Source organism: Micropterus salmoides, unplaced genomic scaffold, assembly GCF_014851395.1.
Source record: "Micropterus salmoides isolate LMB-PRFRI ecotype aquatic unplaced genomic scaffold, ASM1485139v1 Ms_hic_scaffold_2, whole genome shotgun sequence".
Classification (NCBI taxonomy): domain Eukaryota; kingdom Metazoa; phylum Chordata; class Actinopteri; order Centrarchiformes; family Centrarchidae; genus Micropterus; species Micropterus salmoides.
The window spans coordinates 32,286,273-32,302,974 of record NW_024041150.1 but is presented as its reverse complement, the minus strand read 5'-3'; the positions used below and the strand labels follow the sequence as shown (position 1 = coordinate 32,302,974).

The window sequence follows — 16,702 nt, the reverse complement described above, 5'->3', positions numbered from 1 at the left end:
GCCCCCATTCATCCTTCCTTTTTTTCTGCTCTCTATCCCTCTCTCTGCTTTCAACACTCATGTTTCTATATATGAACATAGACACATACACACAGACACATATAAATACTTCTAAATACGGGCTCACGTACTGTATGTACACACCTACAGTAAATGCCAACATAAACTGGGATTATCAGTATAGTGTTTAGCATGTTTGCTCATTAGTATGTATTGGTGTTATTATCCAAGGAAGGTTAAAATCAAGGGCAGCTGAACTTGGGTAAAGACACTCGAAGATGTTTCATCTCTCATCCGAGAGACTTCTTCAGTTCTAGCTGACTGGTAGGGAAACCCAGCCATTTAACCTCATTGTCAAGATGATCAATACTGCTTGGTTCATTGGTGCTCGTCGTTATGGTCGCTGGAGACACCGGAGGCCAAGCCTGAATGACCGTTGTTGGCGTTCTCACATGAGGCGAAATGTGAACGTTTGTTTAGTTTCAGGTGAGGAGATGAGAGCTGGGTTTAACACATATTGGTGTTATTAGAATATGAACACATGGTTGTTGAACATTAACATGCAAAGTCAAGGCAGCAGTAAAGTATTCAACCTGAATGCTATAAATGTCAATATGGAAAGCCGTCCAAAAGAGGCTGCGATATTTCACTCTGTGTGGCCATGAATAACAGCAATGAATATATCGATTTCTGCTGGGATTTGAGAACAAACCTCAGCACCAGGCAAGGTGCACATACACATATAAATATTATAATCTACATAAACAAGCACACTCACAGAGACTACTATATTCTCAGTTTTCAGCAGTATTTTCAGTCAAATACATCGCTGTTGTCAGTAAAACTGGTGTTTTGGGCCTCACCAAAGAGAGAGACTTTGAAAAAGCCAAAGGTTTATAAAACAAATCAGAAAACAATCGTATCAACATTGCACTCCTCCCCAGGGATTCCATGAATAGAGGTCACTCTTCAGGTTGAGTCCCTACCTCTTTTTGGTGGTATTTGATGGCCAGTTTGAGCTTGGCCAGGTCATGGCACTGTCTGGGGTCCAGTTCCTCGCTCTGGTCGTTGTCTCTGTGGTTCAGGATGGTTTCCAGCTCTCTTGAACTCCTGGCCTGGTCCAGAAGGTCTTTGGCGAACCGTTTGCACTGCTGCGATAGCTCCTCGTACTCCTGACGAAACTCATTCTCCACCTGAGGAGAAGAAGATAGTACAGACAATGAGAGTGGCAGGACACCTTTTGGAAGTACTTCTGACAGGACTATAACTATCCATAACTTTGATGGTTCATATTGTCTGCTACTGTCTATTCATAGCCTGAGAGAAGAATCACTGCAGAGATGATGATGATATGAACTGTGAGGCTTTGTGTGATTACACTGCTAGAACTTAAAGAAAAAGAAAAAGTTCACTATAAAATCGAGGTACAGTCACTTATAATATAAGTATAATATAAATAATATTTGGTGCTGCTGCTTCCACAGAGGTTTTAACAGCCCATCAAGTTTAGGATGTGGCATCACTCCAGTAGAGTTTACTTAGGTTCTTGGAGAATCGATGCCAATGAGGACTGAAACTGCTCTGGTGTACCAGCTCCTTATTATGACAGTTTTAGTTGTTGTGTCATTTAATTTGACAGTAAGCTGTACATTGTGGAAATAAAACCTGGCAAAAATCCTGATGCCAATCCTGGTTCTAAAACCTCACTGACAAGTCACTGTAAAGCAGACTGAACCTGTTCTCCACAAAGAAGAACTGGCGCCAACAACTGACCCCTTGCTAAGCCCAGTCCAACAAACTGTAGGTGCTGCCACTGTCTATTACTGCACTCCCTGGAGAAATATTGTAAAATGTGTTGTAAAAATCGATCTCAGAAAGAAGCAGACAGTTTTGCAGTTGCATTATAGATTTGAAGGTTGTATTCAGGCTGTCAGACTGACTCAAACAGACATGAAAAAAATGACAGATAGAAGCTAAAGCCCACCGATCACACAGCACAAGTGAACCACAGCATCCCCCGACGATTGAGACAAAAGACAACAATAAACGATCAACACTGTTCCTGTAAAGCTGGGTAGGCCTCTCTTCAATATTACAATCATTAAAAAGCCGAACATTAAGGCTTTCTGTTGTTACATTCAGTAGGAAGTTAGCTGGCGTTAACTAACATTACATTAGCAATGATCCACGGTCAACATTTTTCTGGATTTGGAAAGAGAATAAATTGTACTTCTCCTATCAGCCTCTCTTGGTAGCAACTGTCAGTATTATAAGTGCCCCAGGAACAGCGTTTGACCTTATCTTAGAAAAATACAGCCAAAATGGAGCACATCCATGAAAGTGACGGACCTCATCCTATACTGCACTGTGATTGGCCAGCTGTGTATTCGGGGAGTTGCTTAGCAATGGGTCAATTCATTCTGCAAGAGGAACCCTGTACCTGTAACAAAAAGTCGTTTGCCAGTAAACACACAACTAAAAAGCATCAATATCCTTACCTTGCTGAGCTCTTTGAGTTCCCAGCCCAGTCTGAAGGCAGTGAGGATGGGATCTTCACTGGATAGCGCAATGAGGGAGGGCGAGGCCAGAGCCTTGTAGATGTTGAGTCGAGACCGTGAATGCCGAAGACTGTCTACCTACAGAAGGAGGCATAAACAAGAGGGAAAGATCAATTCATCACTTTCAAAGGTTAAAACCCACCCATACCACGTCATACCCTGATATGTCTCATCTCCTTAGGAGGTCCAAGAGCTGTGAGTCAGCCAGTCTTAGAAATAGTATCCAAAATCCTGATGGGTGTTTTAATATTTCAATTAACATGATGGTTTAGTCACCTGAACTGCAAGCTTAAGAGAAAAATGGCAGTGTTGTAATCAGATTATTTACTTAAGTAAAGTACAAATACCACAATGTAAAAATACTCAATTAGAGTAGAGGTCCTTCAGTAATTCTTTGGTAAAGGTGTAGCTGTTTTATTTATTAGAACGGGTGCATAAGACAGACATGGCACCTGTCATGGACATGAATGAATCTTTATGAACATGACATGTAATTGTGTGAGATGTTATGGCAGCTCGACATAAATCAGGACTATATATAAAGAAGAAAACGTGCGTTGTGAGTTACAAAAATATTTTACACTAACGAATAATTTAATTGAGTAGAAGAGGAAAATACGGAAGAGGGGACGTTAAAGACATGCAATTATTTAAGAAAATATGCTTAAAATAAACGGTTCAATGGGAGTAATAACTGTATATTCAAATATTGCATTGCAAAAATGAATTTGTAGAGAAATAATTACTTACTTCTGAACTGGATACACACTCAACACAGTCACATCGTATCTGGTGTGGTCTGGGAATGGTGACCTAAACAGAACAACAACATAATAAAAAGATAAATTATTATCAGCTAACATCTAAGTTAATTAAATTCCAGTTGCTGACAGAAACTTGTGTGTATAGTGTCACCTTCCGCTGGACGAGGAGCTTGATGATCTCATAGTTGTTGGTGTGAGCAGCGAGCATGATGGGAGTTATGTCTGGGGTGAACTCTGAAAACTGACTGTCCATCATCAGCGACGGTACCTGAAGAAGAACAAAGAACAAACACTCTTTTATAAAATGGAAAAAAGGCACCACCTTCATTTAAAGGGTGGATGATAACTGAAATATAAAAATAAAATGATTTTTGAGCTTCTTCTTAGACTGTCAATGCCCAATTAAAAAGCCTTGATTCAGCAGTGTTACGTAAGGGGAACAACTCAAAGGAAAGGACAAATTAATCAAATAATGAATCAAATTAAACTCACTTGAATCAGATTAAAACAAATTAAATTAGTGTAATGCATTCCACAAAAAAAGAACACTGCAGAGGTACATATTTAACGGCACATCCTCGCCAAAAACTCATTATATCCCTCATTGACGTGACTCTGAACACCTGCTGTAGTTTGAGAGAAACAAGAGAGTGAAAGAGCGTTTTATTACCAAGTGAAGACCAGGTGGTCGGTCATTACAAGTAGATGTGTGAGAAAGACAGAATAAAGGATATATTATGATCAATTTTTCTTTTACTACAAAGTGTGTACACACACTTTGAATCCCAGTGTTTTTAACTGTATTGGTCTACGGGATGCAAACATTTCCTTCATTTCAATGTTTTAGAGGTTTTAAGAGGCAAAACAAAAGTATTTCACAAAGAATAAAAAATACAGAAAATTAACACAAAATACACATTATTTAGTGTGTGATATTTTTTTTTTATTATTTGCTAGCCTGTTAATCATCTCATATATTTTAGTGGGGTTTAAACCGCAGGTTGGGAACCAGGGATGTGAGGTTTAAAGCTGCAAGTACACACTTTAAAGCTGAAAACATTTAGCTTAGCACAAACAGGGAAACAGCTAGCCTGGCTCTGTCAAAAGATAACAAAATCCACCTATTAGCATCCCTGAAGCTCACTTTTGAACACATTATATTTCATTTGTTTAATCTGTATAAAAACCTGAAGTGTAAGAAGGACAATTTGTGGTTTTTATGGGGGTTATATGCCAGACTTTTTTGGGCAGTTGCCCTCATTTCCTGGGGTCTCAGCTGGTTACTTCACAGCGATTACAAGACTGCCAGCCATAAGTTAAGGATTCTCGAAGACACTCTTGGAAGAGGAGGTAAAACTCTGTCTCAGTTGTCAGTTATTGGTGGATAAATTCAAAACAAAATACAAGGGATAGTCAAAGCAACATGAAAGTTTGAAAAAAAAAAAAAAAACCTACAACCTCAATAATTGCTATTGAGTTAAATCTACTACTTTTCTCTGTCCCCATGTAAATAAGATTGCAGTAAATGAAACAAAAAACTTTAAACCCCTTCTATGTAGCACATAAGCACTAAGTATAAGGTTGACATAATAATGTTGTTGTAAGTAGACATTTTAAAGTGTTTATTAATGAATTGATGATTGATCTCCTATAAAGAGATTTTAAATTACAAATGTTTTTCTATATAGCATATTATACACAAGCCTTCACGCACGGGAGTTATAGTTGTTGACAAATACCTTAACAAATAATTATATGTGCATAAAACTACGTAAATATGTATGTAAACTTTATTTGTATTTGTTCTTTACAGACAAGAATGAAAACAAAAAAGATTAAATGACTGTCCGAGCCACGTGAAGAGGAACTGAGCTAAAAACACAACACGTAATAAAATGCACGATAAGTACACAGTATGTGGAAAAAGTACACAATAATAACACAGTACAACTAAATTGAACAACATTATAGTGTGTCATAAACTATTTAAGTGTTTTATACTGCTTTTCAATGCAAAATAGGGAGACTTAAAAGTGTGAACACACACACATGCACACACACACACGCACACACACGCACATACGCAATCCAAAACATCAGAAGGAGTGAGAGGAGCAGACTTGAGGAAGAGGAGGGAGGAGTGGAGTGAACACATGTGGACTCTCTTTCATCTCTCAGAGTGAGAACGAAGCAGAGTGCTTCTCTTCGTCCTTCTCATCTTCACTCTGTCTGCCTCCTCGGTCTGTCTTTCACTCCTCATCCTCTCCTCTTCTTTTCCACCTATCCTGCCTTCTTCCCAAACTGTGAAAGTATTAATTTAACAGTGAAAACATTATGTTAGCATCTTCATCAGCGCGGACTGAAGTGTGCGCCTGCAGCTTCATTCCTCATATCACTGTTTCCTAACCTGGGGTTTAGGACCCCTCCCTCTAAGCAAAGAAGAAAAAAATTTTTTAACACATTATATATTTTTTTTTAATTTTCCCACCACCCTGTCTACCATCTTCTCTCCTTTCTCTACACCCTCTCTTCTTCATCCTCTCTTCAATCTTTCTCCTCTTCTGACCTCCTGCTGTCTTTGTTTATCGACCTGCTTCCTCTCCTCTCATCTCTCTCCTCCATTTTGGTCTTTTCAGCTCCTCTCTCCCTCCTCCCTGCTGCCAAAACCTTTTTTCCTCATCCGATCTCTCTCCCCCTCTTTTCTCCCCTTGGCGTGATAAGGAGTGTGAGAACAGCTGCCACGGGCTGGGCATCACACACAGATTAAAGAGACAGGGAGAGAACACACAGGTAAATATAAATGTACTTAGTAAAACACACAGGAAAATATGCATTTTTGATGTTTTTTGATCTGAAATTTTGATTTCAATGATTTTTTATGCATCAAAACATTCATTGGCTTTTTGCTGTTGGTGAGGACTGACCCTGATTAGAAAAATAACACTGCAATATTTATTTAGTTATGTACTGTACTTTATATCAGAGGTCTTCTGGAACAGAAATCGTTTACCTTCAAAGTTCCTGAACAAATGTTTTTTTTGTTTTTAAGAGACACAATCAACATGGACCAGAGGGCCGGGTTCAAACTGATCAAAGGATAATAAATAAACCTCACCCAAAATGTGGTCAACTGGAAAAGACCATAAAATAGTAGTTCAATAATTTGAGAAATACACATATTGTTTTTTGGTGGAGATAAATAGTAACTTCCTGGAGTCTCTGCTGGATGCCTGGCAAATGCTTGCAGCCAAGAAACAGCCCCACAAACCACCCCCTAAAAACAGCAAATTGTATTTTTTACACTTTAGTAAGATTTAGTAAGAGATTTAACGAGATATAATGTAATTAATGAGCTTTAGCATTGCATGTAGACGGACATAGCGAGGCTAGCTGTCTCCATATGTTTCCAATCTTTATGCTAAGCTAAGCTAACCAGCTGCTGGCTACACCTAGAGATGTATGGATTTAATTCTTATTTGTGATCTTTCCTTAGTTGGAAGTTTAGATGCAAAATGCTATGAAGGTTAAAGTCAAGGGCAACTGGACTTGGTTGAAGATACTAGAAGACGTTTCGTCCCTCATCCAAAGGACTTCTTCAGTTCTCTCTTCTTCTAGTATCTTCAACCAAGTCCAGTTGCCCTTGACTTTAACCTTCTTTGGATAACTAAGACCTGGATGAATCTTCACAGACATCGATGCAAAATGCTTGTGTTTGTCATGTTTTGCCCAGTTTCTCAATGGTATCAGAATCTGAGTGCATTTATATGGCACTTTTATCCAAAGCACTTTATAACTCGCCTCTGAATTACTCATTCACCCGATGATGGTAGAGAGCTACCACGAAAGGCACTCGCCTAACCACCCGGAATAACATGGAACGCAGTGTCTTGCTCAAGGACAGACAGTTGAATGTGGACAGAGCTGAGCTTGGGATCAAAACCACCAATTCTGCGACCACAGCCGCCGCTGGGCATTCTTAAACCAGCACTCAAATTGTGTACCACAGTGGGCCTCGTTTGCTTTATTACACTGCATCTTTTGCAGGAAAAAACTTACTGTGATGGTTGCACCTGCTGCCACACCACTGCCCTGTGTCAGCGAGCAGATAATTGACCATACATAGCTCATAGTTTATTTATTATTCTTGGCAGTTCCTATTTGTAGTGTGCTCATATAGTTAACTTCTGAACATTCACACTTTAGTTTGCCTTAAGTTCTAATTTCTATTTCTTGAGTTACCAGTGTTGAGGGAGCTGCTGCCGGAAGTGGCCAATTAGTCTGCCCCAAATGCCTGCCACACCAAGGAATTTTTAGTTTACAGTTTGTAGTAGTCAGTTCAGTTATTGCAGCCTGAGTTTGGTTAAGATGAGCTCCTCTATGGGCCCAGTATTCAGTTGCTTGGTCCCTCACACCCACAAGGGAACTGCTGATTTGCTATAACTGCAGATCAACCAGAGTCACTTGAAATCAAATCAAATAAATCAATACAGAAGGTTTTTGTGATATTGATTGATGTAGTTGGTTAGAAAAATAGTAATTTATACGGGGAACTTTACGTAAACATATATGTTTGCATCCACACATCTGCAGATGCACTGATTGCATAATCTCTCTCTCTCTCTCACACACACACACAGATCAAAACAACCAAAAATTATCTTCGACTCCAGCAACACACAAACACACACATGTACACTTAATCTTTTTTTCCCCCACACACTTCACACATCAAAGGGAAGAGTGAGAGGGAGCCTGAAAAACCTTTCCTCATCTGTATCTCTCTCTCTCTCTCTCTGTAACAATTTCTCTCACTTCCTCTCTCCATCACTGATGTCCCTCATTTATTATTCCTTCCCTTTCTCTCTGTCTGGATTTCCTCACTCTATGCCCTGCACTCCTTTTTTTTTTTTTTTTTTTATAAAATGTGGCTTTGCTTCAGTGTCACCATCTCTCTCCCCGTGTTATCTCCTTCCCTCATTCGTGCGACTTCTTTTTGTAAATTCAGGCCAAAGACCTTCAGATTTCATCCACCTTTCCACGTTTTCCTCCCTCCCTTCTTTCCTTCCTTCCTGGCGTTGCTACCTCATTCCTCCTGGTGAGCTGGTGATATAGAAAACTTTGGTCGTAGTTAATCAGTGAGTAGGAGAGGAGAGAGAGAGAGGTATTAAAAAGAGAGAGGGGGAGTCAGACTGAGTCAGATGGAGAGGGATGGCAGGGAGGTCAACAGTTTTGCTCGCCAGGAGAAGATAAAAGGCATCGACTCTACCTGTCAGCTGGGAAAGAGCAGTTTAGAAAACACACACGGAATACACACATCCAGTTCTTAATATAGTTATCACATTCAAACCACACACACACACACACACACACACACACACACACACACACAGCTTCTTTAACTTAGAGTATAAAATTCTGTTCACGAATGTTGCTGTTAGATTTACCTGTTCAGATGCTTCAGTCTCCGAATCAACAACAAACACTTTTCTGTTTTCCACAAGCAAGTGTTTGTATCCGGATCGGTAAAATGGAAAGACTGTGGTGGGTAAAAGTGAAATTTGCTAGGGTGTTTGCTGCCGCTTCTCTTTTAATGCAAATAAATGTTCACTGATATGATTTGCCTGTATATTTGTTTTATACTGTTGTGCTGCACTGTTTTAAAGCTGGAATCTTTTTCTCTGAGGTTAAATGTAAATTTTGTATGCCCTCTGCATGGTGGAGTGTTATTACGGCATAAAGCCTTCATCTTCACCCACTGATGATCCGTGCAGAGGTTGAATGGACTGTCAAAGTGCACCAGTGTGAACTCATCTATGGATGTACACTGGCTGTAGTTGTTCAGTCACACTGGTGTGACTTTCTGGTTGATAATGTGAAATGTGTTTTCTAACACTGTTTTGACAGTTTTTAGTTCACTTTCACCGCTTCCTGTCTTCATGCACATTTATTATGTGTTGTTTTAAGCAGCTTATTAACACCAGGATGTTTATGGAAAACATTTACACTCACCACTTTACATACATTTTATAATGAATGGTATAGTAATCATTATTCAACACATAATAATCTGCATACTTTTAAGCTTTACTAAATGATAGTAATGGAATTTTAACTCGCGCATAAAAATCTATTAAGGACCATTAAATAGTTCAACATCCATTAACGCTCTCATACCAGGGGATGTGATGCTAATTGGTGACTAACGGTTTGTTAGTTAAATGTTTAGATGTGTAAAATGTTACTTATTTATATTAGACTTTGGGTGAGCAGAATTTTCTAAACCTACAAGAGGCTGTTCAGGTCTGAGATCACCGTATGTCATTGTGTAAAATAACTGAAGGGGATCAAAAGAAAAGTAATTAGTGGAAAGAATCAAATAGAGAAGAGAAACAGGAGGATGTGCAGAAAAAGAAAAAAGAGACACAGAGACACACAGCGAGAACAGATTTATCCTCGTCCAACTGAGATGCAACCAAAACCTTCCCACAATCCTCTGCTTCGGCCAAGGGTTGGTTGCCATGGAGACGTGGAACCTCACAGCCTCAGACGGTCCAGGAATTAATGTACACGAAGAAGAACTCTGTTTCTCCTCTCTTGTGTTTTTCTCTTTTGTTAAATGTATCTCCTTGTTCTCTGCTTTTCCTTTCTCTCTCTCTCTCTCCTCTGATCTTTTTTCTTCTCCAATGTCTCTCACTCACTCTTCAACCCCCCACGCCCTCATCATCATGTGCTCCCTCGCTCTCTTTCACTTCCTCTCTCTGAATCTCTCCTCTTCGATCCCCCTTAACACCTACATGTTAACTGAACTGTGCAACATGTTCTTTTACTCTCTCTCTCACACACACCCACACACACACACACACACACACAGATATATGGCATAAACAAATATACTGTCTGTCTCTAAATCCTATTTCACAGTGTGTCTATAAAACGAGCTGTTTAATTTCCATCCTCTCAGCAAAACGTGGCATGAAGCATTACAATGAATGGATGCACTACTCATTATCACACACACACACACACACACACACACACACACACACACACACACAGTACATACAAATGGAAAAACAAACACATTTACAGATGGGTAAATGCAAACACATGAATGTGTCTGGATGCAACAGATCAACATGCATGCACGGAGGCCGTCTCCCTCTCTTTTGTTCAAAGACACACACACACCTGTTTCTCGCCGCTGGGTCTCCTGTGCGACAGCAGCAGCTCCACGGCGCCCACCACCTCCTTCCTGATGGCGTAGAGCAGGGCGTCGCCGGTGTGGATGCCGTGGTCAAGCAGGAGCTCCATGATCTCCAGGTTCTCGTTCTCAATGGCGATGAGGAGCGCGCTGCGGCCCAGCGGGTCCAGGCAGTTCACGTCCATGTTGTAGTAGACCTCCGCCTCGCGAAGGGCATGTTTGACACCCGCATAGTCACCTGGGGAGGCAGAGGGAGGGTGGAGGGGTTGATGGTTGAAGGAACAGACCTAAACAATAATGTAAAATACTTCCTTACAAGTAAAATACCTGCATTTAAACCTCAAGAGTACAGAAGAATTATGAGCATAGTGTATTAAGTATAGGGATTTTTAAGATTGTTAATCCTGATGCAAAAATGTGTAAGCAGTTATTTACTATTGTAGCTGGTTAAGGTGGAGCTGGGTTTAACTACTTTACAGTTACTAAAGATGGTTTAGTCCAGAGCAGGGGTGTTGCTAGACATAAAGATCTGCTGGGGCACAGGCCCTCTCATCCCTTATCTAAAATTTTGATTTATGATTTTAGTTATTTTTGATTCAAGTGTATGAAATGTGTCACTATGTGCCTCACCAGCATCCCTTGCTTAGCCCATTAATATTGGCTCTGTCATGTTAAAGGAAGGGCTTTGACCAGAGCATGCACACCCACACCTATGTCACCACCTAAGATGAATTCTGCCATGGCCCTCCTACCTGACTTGTGAGCCATGTAAACAATTTGCCATTGCTCGTCACACCTGACACTGCAGTGCTCACTACCACCTCTCCATTAAAACAGTCTGTCTCTGTAATAAGTCTGAATGGAAACCTCTTCTAGAAAAATCTGCTGATTTGAATGGACCTCTAACTAACTCAATCCTTCATTAGGGTCTATACTGCTTGTATCTGATGCTGCCTGTAGACCAGTGGCTGTACTATTACTGGCTGAGGCTGCCTGTATCTCACTAGGGTCTGTGTGACCTTTTCAAAAAATGTCTGGACTGGGTCTGTGCTGGTACTGTATTTGGATCAGCGGTGCTAGTATTGGCTTATTATTATTATTATTATGATCCAGCATCTACTCTACTGACAAATTTAATCATAGCACCTGTAAATTATAGAAAATAATATTTGCTAGATATTAATGTTATCAGCTGCATAAGACCCATTCAAACTGGCTCCCAGAGGTTTCTTTTGATACATTTTGAAAGGTAAAATACTACTTATATAACTTGACTAGATGTGTGATGTTTATTATTTACTGAAAGATGTACATCCATATCTTGTATTAGTCCAGAGTTGTAACTAAACCTTCACTGAGAGACAGATAATCACTGTCTTGTTTTCAAATTATGTGTGCCATCACACCGTGTGGTCCGACTGCGGAATGTAGCACCGCTCAGCCGGACCCTTCTCCTGAAATGCGCAAGTGAAATGCGCAAGTTTAATTTTGTGCACGCGCGTATAAACGCATGTTTACGCGCAATGTGGTTCATGCTGTAGTTTATAAACATCGTTGCACGTTGCCGTTTATCAAACATAATAAATAGTTGTTCAGTCACAGTCTGGCAAGCAACCAAACAAAAACACACTGCTCACATCGGACTTTCAGAGAAGAGAACACAAGTTTACCTGACTGCTGTTCCCAAAAGTCACTCTCATTGAGTTATTTTCTCTTCTTGCGCACAGAAGGATAGTCCTTCTTTGTCCTCACAACGTGGTAAACACTTTCATTCAGCACTGACTCGTGTTTTGCGACGTGTCATATCCTTAACAATCTGCCGTTTCACTTTAACCAGTAGTTTTATTTTGAAAGTGTAACCGGACGTTGGATATATATATATATATTATTGCTAACTTGACCGGACGTTGCTCATGTAGCCAATTGTTGCTAACTTGACCACGTAGTCCTACACGTCCAAAAACAACGGCAAGGGTTCCTTGACAATTTTCCTGGATCACTGCACATAGATGCTGGGGCACGTGCCCCAGTAAAATGTGTCTAGCGACGCCTATGGTCCAAAGGTTCCCAGGGGTCAAACCTCCAAAATCCAAATGCTAACATTTGTTAGATGTCTGAAATGTGACAAGGAGCCCCAAATACATGCTGTAAGAGGTCACAAGCCCAAAAGGTTGTGGACCATTGTGTTCATCTTTAACAATATTCTTTTATAAGCTTTTGTAACATACAGATTGTAGTGGAGGAGAAGTGTAAGGTAGCTTAAACTGGAAATACAAGTACCTCAAATTGTGCTTAAGTATAGTACTTCAGTGTACTTTTCATCACTGGGAAGATTTCTTTAATGATATCCTTAAGTTCATCAATATATAAACACAGACGTCCCCTAGATAATTTAACAGGACTTTAGATTTATGTCACGGCCATCAGTTTCAGTTTCAGCGCCACTTGCTGAACTTATTCAACACTGATCAAGAATCCGAAAGTGATTTCATTCAAACTGTTGAATGTTTTATCAGGTTTCTACAAAGTGTAAACTTTTTCTTCAGCTTGACATTTGCAGAGCACACAACAGAATTTAAAGCTTGGGGAGAGATGTTTCTTACCATAATGTGAAAACCGTAGCATTTTAATAAAGGAACCACATCTTTTGTACTGATGATTCAATCAGGAGTTTTTAGGTATCACCTTACAGTACACTGATGCAGAAAATGAAAAGGACTGGAATTAATAATAGAAACATAATATGTTCAGTGGGACAAATATGACTTTTAACAACTACTTTTATAAGGCTGTGATCATTTCATTTTCGCAACATTCATTTGTTTCATATCACCCAAAGCTAAACAGGAAGAATGTGATTTGGATAGGTTCTCATGCTTGGTGAACAGTTTGGGTTTCAGCATCTTGTTCAAGGACACTACGACAGGACGACAGTCTGCTGAAGCACATGTCAGCTGTTGCAGAGATGACACCTGTGAACTGTTGGCTACAGCAGAGTCTGACTGACCAGCTGCTGCCACCGTTCAGCCATCAGAAAGTATCGACTCTGCATCATTTAGGAGGTGAGTGGATCAGGAGAATGAAGAGGGAGCTATGATGATGCTAATGGAGAAAAAAGGAACAGATGGCTGGATGGTGGTGGAGGAAGGTTGAATATGTGTGCACCTTTCTCCACAGCGGTGAGGTAGGCCCTCTCCTCAGCAGACAGCTCCACCTCAGCTCGCACGATCTGAAGCGGGATGCGGTCACGGTACGGCGAGTACGTCGCCTAAACAAACAATCACAACACAAAAACTCATAACAAGAAACATAAAGAACACAACCCTAACTCTTCAAGCCACAATTGTTGCTTTTTTTTAAATTTAACAATTGTTTTTGAAAAAGTAGATGCCTCTTTTTCAGGTAGTGATTTTACACTATTTCACTATCCATTCCTGCTATTTATTGTTACACTTTTGTTAATAGTGTATAATCATGTACTGTGCATATCAACATTGATTATGCTTAGAGTTTGACTTTCACTTTTACATGATAAGGGTTATGGATTTTTATGTGAGTACCTAAAATAAAGAGCATCTTTGATCATGTCAGAAGTTATTACAGCACATAGCATATTAAATTAAGCTTCAGGGAAAATGAGCAGATGTGCTGCATCATAGAGAAATGTCCACATATTTAATGAGTGAGGTGATTTAAAGTGAAATCTAGAAGCTACATTGATCAGGAGCTGTGTGATTCAGCTCAGCAGGTGACAATGATTGATCAATTGATCACATGTACTTCTGCTTCATGGTAATTCATCAGAGCAGCAATGTCAGAGACAAACTCAATAGTTTATATTGACCGGATGAATTTGGATCAGTAGCCCTGTGTTCTTTGTGTCAGTTCCTGTGATCAAACAGGGAACTGTTTTCTAGACGACACAGACTGACAATGGCATCCCTGCAGCCACACGGCTAGCATGGCCATGTGGCTGTAATTATTTGATGCTCGCTGTTTGGTTTAGGGCTTAAACAGGCTTATAAGTCAAACAAATCAGCTGTTGGATTTCTCTGTCATCTGCAATTATAAATTCTTCATGCGGCGGTGGATATTTTATTTTTAAGTCAACTATTATAAAACATCATTCATCAATACAGTAGAGCTGAACAAGACACATGAAACAGCCGAGGCTGCGGTTGAAAACAAGTATTTAGTGTTGAAGTAACCATGAAGTTACAGTAAATAACGCTACCACAGATTATTTCATTAGTCGACACTGTGAAACAGGAGGGAGATGGACAGACTGACAGACTTGTGTGAATCTGTTTTTGTCCTGTATGTTTTCTTGCTAACTTATCTTTGTGAGGACCAATAAGAGTTTTAACCCTTACACTGAGGACATTTTATCAAGTCCTCATATTGTCAAAGTCCTTGAACAGCGGACTTGTTTTTTTTATGGTTTAAATAAGCTGCAAGGGACTTAATGTAAGTCAAAATATTGTCCTAACAAATGTGTATTGGACTCACCTTCTTGTAGTACAGCTGTGTCATAGGATTCATCTGTCCAGTCAGGAAGAAAGAAGAGCAGAGGTGAGAGTTACTAAAGAAGACCAGGAAGAGGAACATCACCAGTCATGAAATAAATAGAAGCGAATGAAGCAAAAACTCAAGAGAGAGAAAGAAAGATGTTGTTTACTTAAACGTCTCAAAGTCACGAGAGAGAAAGGAAGAGGACAGAGCAACGTCTGCAATACATGTGGAATCATAACTCAGTCAAATCTAAACACCCAGATCCAATACACTTCCTTTATGTGTATCTGCAAGCTGGTGTGTTTTCGGTAACAGACTCGAGAGTAGGTGTGTGTGTGAATGAGAACTCTGAGGCAGGTGCAAAGCAGGTAGATTTAATGATAATAATAATAATAATTTCCGTGGGGAATAAAACATGCTTTCACTGGGCGGTATAAAGCCAGCTCAACATCATTCATTTGGACAAGTGAACCACCTTTTTGTCAAAATATGATTATATAGAAAGATGATAAACAGCAATTATGAATTTATAACAATTTAAATCAAAAGTACGTAAAGTGGCAGCTGAGTCAGTGAAGTCTTTTAAGTCCCTTCTTAAAACATACTTTTATAGAGCCGCCTTTCCTGATGTTGGTTGATTTTAATGAATTATCAATTTTTCTTTTAACTGTGTTTTTATTTCACAACTTTCTTCCTGCTTTTACCGTGTTTCTTATTTTGTTTGCTGTATTTTACTTTCTTTGCTCTTTCGAAAACACTTAGTAACATTGTTTTGATAAGAGCTCTATCAATAAAGATTATTAATATTATTATTGTACTTTTATAACATATTTACATTACTATTATTATTATACATTCACGTCCATCTATACACGCTGCTCTATCTGTTTATGATCCCTGGATAAAAACGTTCCTGTATCCTGAAAGAAAGTATGTGTGCCATGTACCGAGCCTATGTAAAATAAAATTGAATAAATTGAAAAAATAAAGTTGTTAAAGGTCGGTAAAAACCCTCAACTTCACCTAATTCTGTCTGACATTTGAAGACTTGCAGAAAACCAGCAGACAGCAGGAGTACCGTAGGCGTATTTATTTTTTTATTTTTTTACCAGCGATAAAACCATCCAGACATTGATGGACGGGCGACTGATGGATTGGGCAGTTAAAGCAGTGCAGATTACTGACTCTATTTAGCACAATAAACAGCACACAGACCAAGGATAAGCCTCATCCCGCAGTATTACTGGCTCTAGACTTGTTAATATGTGTAATCTCCAACGTTTAGAAGCTCCGCTTGTTTGCCCAATTATATTTATTCATGTAGGTTTTATCAGGTTGACTTTTTGCACCATAATTGCTCCACATTTGTTTTTTTTGGGATCAAGAACTGAAGACAGATGATGCATTTTTATTGTTAGACATTTTCAAGTGTGGGATTCATTTTCCAGCAGTAGAGAGCTGTCAAAATGATTCCAGAGGAAAGAAACACTGATAACCATCTGCATGTGTCTGGAAGACACAATTACTGAAGCTGTTGGTTTGAATGCTGGGGTAGTTGATTACAATTATCTTCAATAGTAAATAGTGCCGTTGTGTCCCTGGGGTAAAGAAAAGATTGAAAAACAATGAGAACTTGGACATTCTACATAAATTTAAGTTTTGGTCTA

General features: G+C 39.5%; 1 protein-coding gene across 1 annotated transcript in view; it reads right to left on the bottom strand.

The window, feature by feature from the left end:
- Positions 1–15,061, bottom strand: part of trpc5a (transient receptor potential cation channel, subfamily C, member 5a) — a 118,642-nt gene extending 103,581 nt beyond the window's left edge. The window contains exons 1-7 of the mRNA XM_038730907.1: positions 15,033–15,061; positions 13,689–13,791; positions 10,511–10,761; positions 3,474–3,590; positions 3,309–3,371; positions 2,499–2,636; positions 967–1,193 (exon numbers count right to left, since the gene is read on the bottom strand). Of these exons, the coding sequence (XP_038586835.1) occupies positions 967–1,193; positions 2,499–2,636; positions 3,309–3,371; positions 3,474–3,590; positions 10,511–10,761; positions 13,689–13,791; positions 15,033–15,056 (923 nt within the window). The 5' untranslated portion in view covers positions 15,057–15,061. The remainder of the gene's footprint in view (positions 1–966; positions 1,194–2,498; positions 2,637–3,308; positions 3,372–3,473; positions 3,591–10,510; positions 10,762–13,688; positions 13,792–15,032) is intronic.
- Positions 15,062–16,702: the final 1,641 nt, after the last annotated feature.